The sequence below is a fragment of the Apteryx mantelli genome, chromosome 4, assembly GCF_036417845.1.
Source record: "Apteryx mantelli isolate bAptMan1 chromosome 4, bAptMan1.hap1, whole genome shotgun sequence".
In the NCBI taxonomy this organism is placed as follows: Eukaryota; Metazoa; Chordata; class Aves; order Apterygiformes; family Apterygidae; genus Apteryx; species Apteryx mantelli.
The window spans coordinates 78,782,347-78,794,595 of record NC_089981.1 but is presented as its reverse complement, the minus strand read 5'-3'; the positions used below and the strand labels follow the sequence as shown (position 1 = coordinate 78,794,595).

Genomic DNA, 12,249 nt, shown 5'->3' with positions numbered 1-12,249 from the left:
GAAAATGTTTGTCCCCTAGTTCTTCAGGTTCACTGCACGTTCACCTGAGTAATTTCAGAAGATGCATTCACTAGCTAACACCCATCTTCTCTTGCAGTTGTACGCTGCACAACATTTATAATTAAGCCTCTTAGGAAGTTAGCTGCACGGCATATGATTAACGTCCCTTAATTCTTCATTGTTAAAGCTCAGTACAGAGATCTCTGGAGTAGTCACCCCACTTTTCCACCTTGAGCTGCAAACCTGCAATGTAGTGGATAAGTCAGTATGCACTAAGACATAGTCCTGGAGTAGAAGGCACTTATTGGTGCCTTTATCATAGTCTAACAGGCAATACAGGCTTATCCGAACAAAGTATTCGCTCGGCAGATGAGCTAGATAAAATGGTTGATCAGAATCTGTTGACACACAGCACAGCATCTATAATTAAGTCACTAGGGAAGCTGGGATGGGACACTGTAACAAAGGCAGGATCCAATTTACACACGGCTTTCAGCAAATCTTAAAATGTTGTCTGAATAAAACCCAGTCAGGTAATAGCCACTTCTGCCGTACTGCATATTAGAAATTTGTCAAATAATGGTGAGAAAAAGGGGATAGAGGACGCAGTGTTTATTAAACATGTAAATTGGATATATTTTGATTATGTTCACGCCATGACCCTCTTTTCATGTGCCTTTCTTTTTCAGACAGCAGTCTTGTGAGAAAGAGATGTGCATGTGTACATCAGAAGTGCCATAATGAATGGCACATTGAGAGCACTACCAGCTTATAATAACTACAGTGACTGGTGTTCCTTGTTCTGGAAGACTGGGAGGAAAAGAGCATATCCAATAAATAGAAATGGATCCCTGGAAATTTGATTCTTGAGGTGAGCTTGACTCCATGAATCTACAGAACAGTTATAGTAAAGAACAGTTGATGGCTTCTCTGTGTGTGGTGATAGATTTTGGAATAAGACAGAAGGAGCCTTCAGTACCTTCTCTGGTAAGCCAAGCATGCTGTTTGCAAAGAAATACACCACAAAACTGTACTCGTAAGAGTACCTTCTTAGTATTATTTATATTCTTCTAAATTAAGAATAATAACTGACAAGTGGGTCTGATTTTACACTTACATTCATTTCATACTTGCATAGCAATGGCATTATTTGCAACTTGCGCTATATTGAAGTATGAGCATTATGTGAATATACATGACTGCTAAAAGGTTGGGGAAGATTTTGTGAGGTTAAGAAGGCAGAGGAGACACTGAAAGGATTTGTTCTCTGATCCAGGAGATAAGAGATCAGACTTGCACAAATGCCAAGCCCTTGACTTCTAGAGGTCTGTATATTCAGCATCTCTATATATCAGACCTGGTATAACCTGGAAATTTGGATGGCAGCCAAACACAATGCATTTTTATTTGAAGCAGGCTATATTTTTATTTTGTAATGATTTCCTATATTTTTCTTTACCCTAAACAGTTCTGTAAACTGCTTACACTTGTCTTCTGAATAAGGGTACTGGTTGTGGTGCTGAAAGAATTGTGGTGGGGAAATAATTTCTATTGATGTCTCTGGGCACTCACAACTCATGTTGAACAAAACAGCTCTGTGACTTAGATCTGAATTCATATGGATAAATGTACTACCTAACTGGACAGGAGGATAAACATGTATTCTGCTGTGACAGATACACTTAAGAGAAAGATTATGAAGAGGTATAAAGGTGAAAGTAAGGTCAAGAGAGTCATTCTTTTTATCTATTTATTTACTTATTCTTGCAAACCGTGGAATTCTCAGGTTCTCTAACTTTGGAGCAAATCCTTCTCATTCCTGCAAATACACCAATGGAAGCTCACAGCACTATTTTCATGAATTTAAGGTGAATTTTAAATGGATCAAACCCCAGCCTTTCTGCTTCTGTCTTCGACAGGAAATAAGCCACTCTCCAATGCAACTTAATTTTTTTTTTGCACATTACAGAGTAGGAGGCTTGCTGTGCTTTACACAATAAACATACTTTCTTTCAAATTAAACTGTAAAACGAACCCCCTGCTTTTGAGGCGCTGGAGGCTAAGCACAGAACTAAGCAGTAGATCCTTCAAATTAAACTGTAAAGTGAACCCACTACTTTCAGGTGCCGGAGGCTGAGCCATAGATTTACAACCACCACCAATAGCCTTTATCAGGTGAACGCAGAGGCAGTTAAATCACTCGCATGACTCAGGTCATGCTGGCCGACACTACGAAGCCGTTATTGTTACGACAGCGGGTTATCACACTCATTATTGAGTCCTCGATCAAGGCCGAGCGCCCGAAAGGCAAGAAGCACCGCGTGCTGGTGTCAGTTTGTCTACCGGCACTGTGGTCTGTGGAAAACTGATGCTGATGCAACGCAGTGATGGGTTTTTCTCCACGTCTCCATGCGCGGTGAATCCGCAGGGCAGCCCGCACCCCTCGGCAGCGGCGGGCGGGCCCCGCCGGCCCCCGGCGCCCACCCACCCAACACCTCCGGCCTCCACCGGGCCAAGCAAAATGGCGGCAAAGCGCGGCCCGGCCCGGCCCGCGCCGGGGCACTCGCCCCGCCCCCCCGCGCGCCTCGCCCAATGGAATGAATGGGCTATAAATAGCGGCCAATGGGGCGGCGGGTCCCGCTCTATATAAAAGAGGCGCGGCGGTAGCGCTGGGCTCCACTCCGGCTAGGGCGGCGGTGGCAGCGGTGGGGTACGGGAGCAGGCGCGCAGGTCCTTGTCTTGGCTGCGGAGCCCTCGGTAAGTCCTGGGGGAGCCGCGCCGCGCGGTCCTGTCCTCCAGCCTTTTTTTTTTTTTTTTCCAATTATATAATTTTTTCTTTTTTTTTTTCTCCGCGTCGCTCGGGTGGGAGCCGGCCCGCCCGCGAAGGCGTGGCGGGGGGAGGCTGCGGGCGAGGCGCGGGGGGCAAGCGCGGGGCCGCGGCGCCGGCACGTAACCAGGGAAGAGGCAGAGGCTCCGCGGGGGCTGCCCCGGCGCCTCCCGCTCTAAATCCAGCTTAACCCGGTATTTAGCAGGGTAGTTACATACGCTCACCCCAGCCCGGTCCCCCCCGCCCAGGGAGGCGTCTGTTGCATAAGGGCTTGCTGGAGGCTTCACCCCAACCCCGAGCAGGGAGAAGCCGCCCCGGGGGCGGGCAGGGCGCGGCGGCGGCGGCCGGGCATCGCGGGGCATCGCGCCGCGCACCTGCCGCCCGGCCCGGCCGCTGCTCGGTGCCCGGTGCTCGGCGCTGCCGCGGCGGCGCCGCGCGACCTTGGGCGCGTCCCTTCGGCGGGCGCTGCGCGCTCGGCGGTGCCCCGAGGGGAGGGGGGGAAGAGGCCCTGCCCTCGCGGCTGGGCTGCTTGAGGAACGGGGCAAGGCTCGTGAAGGTGGCAAACTCTTTTTTTTTTTTTTTTAATCTTTATTTTTTCCTTCTCCTTCCTCCCGGGGAAGGTGTTGTAGCAACAAGGCGTGTAAAAGGCACCGGTGGAACAAAAGCCAAGGTGACCTTGCCTCTGCGCGCGGCTCTGCCCCCAGGGAGGGCTGTCGCGCACCCGGGGTGATAGGCGTCCCCTCTCTCTCCCCTAGTGTCTGCGGTAGGGTCAGACATGCCATTCTCAAACAGCCACAACCTCCTGAAGATGAAGTACTCCACTGAGGACGAGTACCCAGACCTGAGCGTTCACAACAATCACATGGCCAAGGTGCTGACCCTGGACCTGTACAAGAAGTTGAGGGATAAACAGACTTCCAGTGGATTTACGCTGGATGATGTCATCCAAACTGGGGTTGACAACCCAGGTAACGGCCGGAACCGTTAGATCTGCATAACGATCTGTTCTCCCTCGTTACTGGAAGTGCTTCTTGACAACAGCACCCAAGGCTCTTGAGCTGCTGAGAGGCAAATCTCGTAAAGCATTGAGAGACAGCTCTAAATGCATGGCTGTGTTAAAAGAAGCCTTATTCTATCAAGCCATGTTCCTTGCTATGATCTGACGTATCAACTCTCAGACACTTCAATTATGTAACTGCTCTGCTAAATACTTCCAATCTGGGGAAAAAAAAAATCAAACCAAGTGTGCTCTAATTATAATGCAACTAGAGCGGGGGGGAAAAAAAGCCCTGATGTTATGTGGGCTTACCTAGCTGTTCTGAGCTCTTCCTGTTCCAAACTGGTTATGTGATGCTCTGTGGCACTTCTTTGAAAAAAGGGGGAGCAGATGTGTTTACATGTTAACATTACAGTATTTATTTTTACTCTAGCAAAATCAAAATGGCCCAACTAAATAATCAGAGACTGCCTCCTGATGAGGAGTACCCGGACCTGAGCAGCCACAACAACCACATGGCCAAAGTTCTAACCCTGGATTTATACAAGAAACTGAGAGACAGAGTCACACCCAGTGGCTTCACCCTGGATGATGTCATTCAGACTGGGGTTGATAATCCTGGTAAAATGCATTGAGAACATTCTGTGTGAACCAGCTGAAATAACTGGTGCTTTTGAATATGGCGACTTAAACTAAGTTTGTGGAGGTGGCGTTTATGAGCAGACTACAGAAGTGCAGCTCTGTCTATGGCAGTATGAACAACAACAAAAACATGCTTGCTTACAGCAAAGCGTAACTGTTTGGGCATAAAGTTCTACGTAGTGGTCTAAATTAGTAAAATTGGAAGTGCTGGGCAAAATTGTCATAAACCAAACTTAACAAATGAGCATGGTTTAATGGCAAAAGCTATGAGTTTCCATAGCACTAATTTGACTAACTGGATGAAATGTAAAATGTAGGGTCTCTCCAACTGGTTCTTTTATGTAAGAATGCATTTTTAAGTGGTTAGACCTACTACTAAAGAACTTGCCTGGTTAGTGCTGCTCTGGAGCACAGCCAAACGTCACCCAAACTTAGCTCTTCTGACTTTATTACCACTCCAGGCCATCCCTTCATAATGACAGTAGGATGCGTAGCTGGTGATGAAGAATCCTATGATGTGTTTAAGGAACTCTTTGATCCAGTTATTGAAGACAGGCATGGTGGCTACAAACCAACTGATGAGCACAAGACTGACTTGAATGCTGATAACCTGCAGGTATAAATTTTTAATCAATTATTGATGCCTAGTGGTCTGAGGTCTGGGCACAGATGCTGGCAGTTGCATGAACTGATTGCTCATGTTCTGTCCTTCCAGTTTCACCCTGCACAGACTAACAAGCAGTTTGTCCATTGTAATCTGCAATTTAAGAGCCTGCCTATGTGGCTGGGTAGAGCCATGCAGCTGGCAGGTAACAGGAGCTTACTTCATGTGCTCCTGTAATGTAGCCATGCCAAACATGTTGAATGCGTATTTTCATCAACTATGAGCTGCTGTGCTCAAGCTTAAACAACACTGTCTAAGGACTGTCATAAGTCTTAATGCTTTTTACCATCTGGTCTTGGATCTTTAAAAACAAACAAAAAACCCAAACTCTCCTGGTGATGTCATACTGTAGAATAGCCTTTGTTATGGCTAGGAGTAAGGCTTTCTACGCACTCTTATGGATTTCAAATGTTACTGTAGACTCTAGGAATTCCTAGTACCATCATAGTTGGCTAGCCATGGGTCATCTTGAATATTGAAACACTCTGAATGGCAATTGTGAATAATTCTCACTTGCAAGAGCAAACACCTACCCAAACAACAAGGGTTTGCCTTATGTTATACCTCTGGATCCCAGATCTGAAGGGGGAGCAAAACCCTGGATGCTGGTCTGAAACAGACCTACAACTGGTTTTCTACTGGTAATCCTGACTTCTAGCACATGTTTAGTAGCCCTAGTCTGAGACCCAAAACAAAGGTTACATTGGATGCATATTTGAGCTAATGCTGAGGAGAATGGTCTTGAACATCAGCTTACAGGCCAGGTAGTCAATATCTGAAGTTTAAGGTGCATGTTGAAATGCGTGGGAGCTACTTGTATTTAGGGTAGGTATTTTGGCAACAAGGTTGTACTCACTGGTTTCCTAACTTTGTAGGGTGGTGATGATCTGGATCCTAATTACGTGCTAAGTTCCCGTGTCAGAACTGGTAGGAGCATCCGTGGATTCTGTCTTCCCCCTCACTGTAGTCGAGGAGAGAGACGGGCTATTGAAAAACTCTCTGTTGAAGGTAAAGTGAAAACTGGGTGTATTGGGAAAGCTACTTATCTTCTGGGCAAGAGATGTTCTTGGCAGTTTGAGAATGGAGGCAGTAAGCAGAAGTCTTCAAGACTCCAGTCTGAACATGGAGCCTTCCCTGAAAAGGGCAGTTTGAACTATAACTACATCAGCATTGTAGTTTGTAGCTGAGGAAAAAGAGGACATGTCAGAAGGAAGCTGGACTGTGTTAATTTGACATTCACTGATCTTGAAAGTTTTTTTTCTATGTGCGTGTGGGGAAAGGAGTTGGTTCATCATGGCTCAAACCTGAAAGGTAACAGGTATGTAGCAATGTCAGGACTTGAGTCATGGCTACAGTATTTTGTGGCCGCTTTTAATTGACTTTCATTAACATTCAGCTTGCTCAGAGGTGTAGCCTTGCTCTGCTGAATGTGCAGTTGACTGGAGCAAGCTCTAGTTCTCAGTGGAACTCCTCAACTGCAGTTTTTCTTTTTTGTCTCCTTTAAGTGAGAGGAAAGGATACACCCAAGATCCAGTCTGAGAGGCTGGCAGTGTGGTCATTCCAAAACCTCTCAAGGGCAGGGTACCAGTCCTTGACTAGAATAATGCAGTTTATGTTCATGACCCTGATTCTCCTTGGAAGCACTGCAGTTCTACAGTTAAGCAGCAGTAATGATCCTAAACTGTATGTAAGGGAACAAAGGCTACTTGTACAAGCCTGGAAGGTACAGACAAATCATCTGATACTGCTTTAAGTTCTGTAATGTTACAGAGGCATTGCGATTACAGATGAAAGCAAGGGAGGAACCCAAACCAGCAGATCAGATATTGCCATACTTTGTGTGTGGTCTCTAAAGTGCTGAGGATGTCTAGCATCTTTGGTCCCATCCTAAAAGTGACACTCTCTTTCAGCTCTGGGTAGTCTGGAAGGTGATCTCAAGGGGAAGTACTATGCTCTGAGGAACATGACTGATGCAGAGCAGCAACAGCTGATTGATGATCACTTCTTGTTTGACAAGCCAGTTTCTCCTCTTCTGTTGGCATCTGGGATGGCACGAGACTGGCCTGATGCCAGGGGTATCTGGTGAGTATTTCTGGAAGGGAGGAGATGTTATATTAAATACTTGGAAAAATATCTTAAAATACTGGTTGTAGCATTGGTTGCAGTGAGTTGTATCAAAGCAAAATGGCAGTTTCTGAACTCATATTACTGAATCTGATGGGAAGCTTCTGTGTGGTATCCCTTTGGGGAACTTGCATCTGAACCAGAATTTGGATGAGTGCTACCAGCCCACCATGGTGCATAATAAGAATAAGCTAGCCTGGCTATAGCCAATGCCTATCTGTCCTGCACAGTTTTGTGAAGCACCAGACAATAACTAAAACTGCTTATGAAGGTAGATCACCTTCTTGTAAAGGAAATGTGCCACTACATTCAGCTGTTATTCTAGGAGTTTAAGAGTCTCTCATGGTAACAAACAAGAGCATTGACTTAGCTGCAGACTTGATACTGGAGATGGAATTGCTCTTAGTGTTATTGCCTCTACCTGCTAAAACTCAACCTGTAGCTTCTGATGCTGGACCTGTATGGCTTTATCTGTACAAGTGACAAGATTTTCCACTCTAGAGACTCTGGCATAAGTTGGCTGATGCACAGATGCAGAATGGAAGGATTCTATTTGTCAGATGTAGGTCACCTACATAAAACTCTGCATCTCAGGAGCTTCTGCGGCATAATTGACTTGCTTCCTTCTAAGCTAAGGGCTAGGGTTTTTTGTCAACTAGAATACTCCAAGCTTATTACTGCAGCTGCTTCAGGACAACCCAGAAGAAGCATGCTTTGTTTCTGTAGGTCACCTTTAAGATTGCATCATCTACCTGCAGATTGCCAACACTAGATAGTGCTGTCATCTGAGCATGACTAATCTACAAGGTTGAAGTGTAAAGTCTCTATGTAGTCTGCATAAATATATATATATCTTTTCTCAGGTACTGGTTAATTCTTGATCGCAATCAAGCTGAGAAATCATCAGTGTGATAAATACTGACTTTAGTACCTATTGCCAACTACAAGCTAGGACTGAGGGGCCACTGGTGTTCAGAAGTTCTTGTGGCATCTCTTAAGAGCTCTTGATTTAAAATTAGTAGTTAAAATTCTTCTTTATAACAGAACTCTTTACCTGATATGAAGAATAAGTGCAGCTTAACAGAACTTGATAAACTTCTGGTAAAAGCCTTGGTAATACACTGCTGACATGGTGTCATTACAAACCTCACTGTGTACAGTTGCTGCCTCGATGTCTGTATTGATCTCCCTTCTGCAAACTCTGAAAAGAACAAATCTCTTAAATATGTAAACTCATGCCACAAATGAGCTAGAGGAATGACTGAATTTTAGGTTTTGATACCTTAAGATTGGCCAAAGTCATGTTATTACTTTTTCTGAGCTGTCTAGATACATGCCACTTTCACCTTCCTCTTGAAAAGAACAGGGGAAAGACTGCTAGTTTAACTCTATTAGGGCTTTCATGGATGATGGAAGTAATATGAATTTAATCTAAGAATCAACCAAGTGAGCCTCTCAAAAATAAAAGCTACAGTGATGAGTAATTTGGTGCTACTATATATCCTGAAAATGTCAAGTGGGTCAATAAGTTGTTTGGCTTGTCTCCTAGGCACAATGATAACAAGACCTTCCTTGTTTGGATTAATGAGGAGGATCACCTTAGAGTTATTTCCATGCAGAAAGGTGGCAACATGAAGGAAGTATTTACTCGCTTCTGTACTGGGCTAACACAGGTAAATGCTGTTTGATATTGCCTGAGCTGCAGGTTTAAATGGTGCATGGTCCAGTCAAAGCTGGCAATGCAGACTCTTCCAAGCTGGGAGCATGCCAGACATCCTGTACTGCTGGAGCCACTTCTGAGTTCTACATGGTGCTTCTTCATAGTTTGGATTTCTGGGAACATCTTGATGAACTCCAGAGCTGTGAAGGCTCTGAAATGCCCATAATGGCAAAGCATTATAGCTATGAAGTCTAGAATAAATTGTATAATGTGGCACCCTTATCCAAGTGCCTAAACTGTACTTAAAGAATCTCAGCGTGGTTCTATAAATCACAGCATCTGGACTCTGGGTGGGAGGAGAAATTGCTTGAATATGGATGGGCAGAGCTGGATTGGAGTTTCTAGGCTGAATGTTTTTCTCGGCTCTTGCTCTTGATATGAACTTGAGCCTTACCAGCCCCTTCTCTAATCCTAACAGATGTGCTATTTTGACATATACTAAATCAAGCCTCCTAGTAGATAGTGACTTCAGATTTTGTACTGTATCCTATGCTTGGGCTGTCTCACCATTGGGAGCAAGATCAAGGCCTTAAAGGCCCCTTGCTGGTGATAGTTTTTTCCAAATGGAGGGGGCTTACGTGACTGACTTAAATAGCTGCTCAAACTGTTGTGGCTGTTGCTATGTAACTGAAGCTGTAAATGAGCATTAATGGATGACCTACATCCTTCAGGCAGAGAACAATCTCTAAACATCTATTCTCTCTATTTATAGATAGAAACTCTCTTCAAGTCCAAAAACTATGAGTTCATGTGGAATCCACACTTGGGCTACATCCTGACCTGCCCATCCAACCTTGGAACAGGGCTTCGTGCTGGTGTGCACATCAAGCTGCCGAATCTTGGGAAACATGAGAAGTTCGGAGAAATCCTCAAGAGGCTTCGGCTGCAGAAACGAGGCACAGGTGAGGTGGTGATACAGTGATGTTCTAGTCAGGCTGCCCCAGAACACCAGGGAGAGCCTGACTACAACCAAAGCCATGTCCTGGGTTACACGGGCAGTTCCTGTCCATGTTCAGAATGGATTCTTGTAAGTCACGTGGGAGAATCAAGCTTTAAAAACATAGCTTGAGGGACTGAGGACATGCTGGTGCTCTGCTTGTACCTCATTGTACCCAGCTTCTGACCACTTCTAGGTGCATCCTTCTCTGTAATATTCTGAGCATCAGATTAGGTGGAACTGGTGGCAGCTGTTCCTGTTGTAAGCAGAGATGTGAATCCTGATTTAACTTCTGGCTAGGGAATAGCTACAGCAGGTACTTCTGACCACAGGCTAGATTGTTCATGGGTTAAAGGAATAAAGAGCTGGCACAATGGCAGGCTCAAAGTGGCTCATACAGGTGGTCATGTGCAGCTTGACTTTCTTCCTCATACTAGGAGGAGGTGACTTGCCTCTGCAAGAATTGTCTTGTTGTGTTCCCACCTCTCAAGCCAGTGAGGGAAGAAAGGTAGACTTAACTACTCTAGCAGTGGTCAGTGTGCTAACTAAACTTAATCTCTTGCATCAGGTGGTGTTGACACAGCTGCTGTTGGAGGGGTGTTTGATGTCTCCAATGCTGATCGTCTTGGCTTCTCTGAGGTGGAGCTGGTGCAGATGGTGGTGGATGGTGTGAAGCTGCTCATTGAAATGGAAAAACGCCTTGAAAAAGGCCAGTCCATTGATGACCTCATACCAGCTCAGAAATAAAGCACTTTATTCTCATGCTTCCTAACTTATTGGATGAATAATAAAACGTCACTCCAATTCAAACCCTGGGGTCAGAGCCCACTTAGTTACACTGTAGAAAAGTCTTCCATCCATCTGTGTTAGAGTTTATTTTTTTGATGGCTGAGATGTTGCTGAAAATGAAATAAACTATTGTTTTGGCCTGACATGTCTTAGATGTGTTAACTGAATGGCTTTGTTTAGAGTAGCAGAGTAGGTTTAAGTGACTTGGTTTTCTTAATTATACTAGGTTGGCTGGCTTTACATGCTAGCACATCTTCCTGGCTGCACTGCTGCAGTCTGTTCCTTTGAGTTAGAAGTTGACTTGACGCTGCAGTAACCACATTCTTGACTTGATTGTAGTTGCTGTAAACTCATACCTGAGAACTAGTGCTAAACATGAGTCACTGTAAACCTGCCCTACCTTTAAGGCTTTGACTTGTATATCTGCTCATGGCAACTGTAAACTGTCATTACCCTGCCTATGGCAAGCCAGACTGACTCTTTTGGGAGGGAGGGGAGGGGAGACAGATCTGGGTACAAAGGGCTGCTGTTCCTCCTTGGGCTGTAAGGCAATGCTCTGAGGTCAGACTTCAGCCCTTAATGCTAGTAAGAGGGGAAAGGATTGTGTCCTTTAATCTCTGGAGACATCAGAGCGTTGGTGTAAACAACCAAGCTGCCTTTTAGGGTAAAGAGTGAGGTGAACCTCAGACTGAAACAAAGACTCTTCTCTGGCTGAGCTGAAACAGGCTCACATGAAGAGCTGTAGACTCTAAGCTGGTTACAGAAAACATGTCAAATAGATGTCAAATAGCTTTGTGGCTTTCCTGAGCTGTCTTGTGGTGGCCCATGCTCTTATAAATACCCCTAACTTCCCTGTGAGCCTAAAATTAAGTAGCATAGCCAATTTAACTAAATATCTCTTCTCAACCTTGGTCAGGCTTGCAAGCTCTGATAAGCTTACAGTGTTGTATCAAGTAGGTCTGTTCTCCAGAATGACTGATCAGTGTACATATGCACTCATTGCATGGAAACTTCATGTTACTAATCTGCAAGAGAAAAGTTTTTCCAGAAATGCTGCTAGGTAGGTGCATAGTACCCTTAGTAACAATAGTTTTTTGCAGCTCATACAGCCTGGGTAGCAGATAGCACCTGCTCACCAGCTCTACCCACTTCTAAAACCCGATTTTCCAGAGGGAATGTGATGAAAGGTTGATATGCAGCTTCACAGCATACAGCTTTATATAGGCATGTATAGATAACTAAAGCTTTCTTTTTGTAGAGACTGTGATATTTCTGAGGCTGCAATTGCATGCTGTCACCTAGCTGAAGTGATGACTCTAGTTGGGGTGAACTAATTAAATTTTGGTGAAGGAAAGGCTGAGTGAACATCTGAGATGTGATTTGTTTTTAATATAGCTTTCTACATGATTAAAATTTAACTGAGTGAGGGGAGGAGAAGAGATCATGTCTAAGAGGTTTGATCTGCACTGGGTAATCTTCATGTGTTTGAGTTAATCAGCGCTCCAAAGGAGATTTTTCTTTACAAGGCTTGCAAGAGCAGGGAAGAGGA

At 44.9% G+C, this 12,249-nt stretch overlaps 1 protein-coding gene across 3 annotated transcripts; it reads left to right on the top strand.

The window, feature by feature from the left end:
• The first annotated feature begins 2,664 nt into the window (after positions 1–2,664).
• On the top strand, positions 2,665–10,845 carry CKB (creatine kinase B). 3 transcript variants are annotated; one of them, XM_067295030.1, is made up of 8 exons: positions 2,665–2,757; positions 3,583–3,795; positions 4,928–5,082; positions 6,006–6,138; positions 7,041–7,212; positions 8,804–8,927; positions 9,687–9,876; positions 10,480–10,845. In XM_067295030.1, exons 2-8 carry the CDS (start codon positions 3,603–3,605, stop codon positions 10,656–10,658), a joined length of 1,146 nt encoding a protein of 381 aa, XP_067151131.1. In that variant the 5' UTR covers positions 2,665–2,757; positions 3,583–3,602; the 3' UTR covers positions 10,659–10,845. The 3 variants fall into 3 exon arrangements, with proteins under 3 accessions (XP_067151131.1, XP_067151132.1, XP_067151133.1); XM_067295031.1 differs by lacking the exon at positions 3,583–3,795 and adding an exon at positions 4,258–4,445 and having other exon boundaries at positions 2,666–2,757; XM_067295032.1 differs by having other exon boundaries at positions 2,699–2,757; positions 3,620–3,795.
• Positions 10,846–12,249: the final 1,404 nt, after the last annotated feature.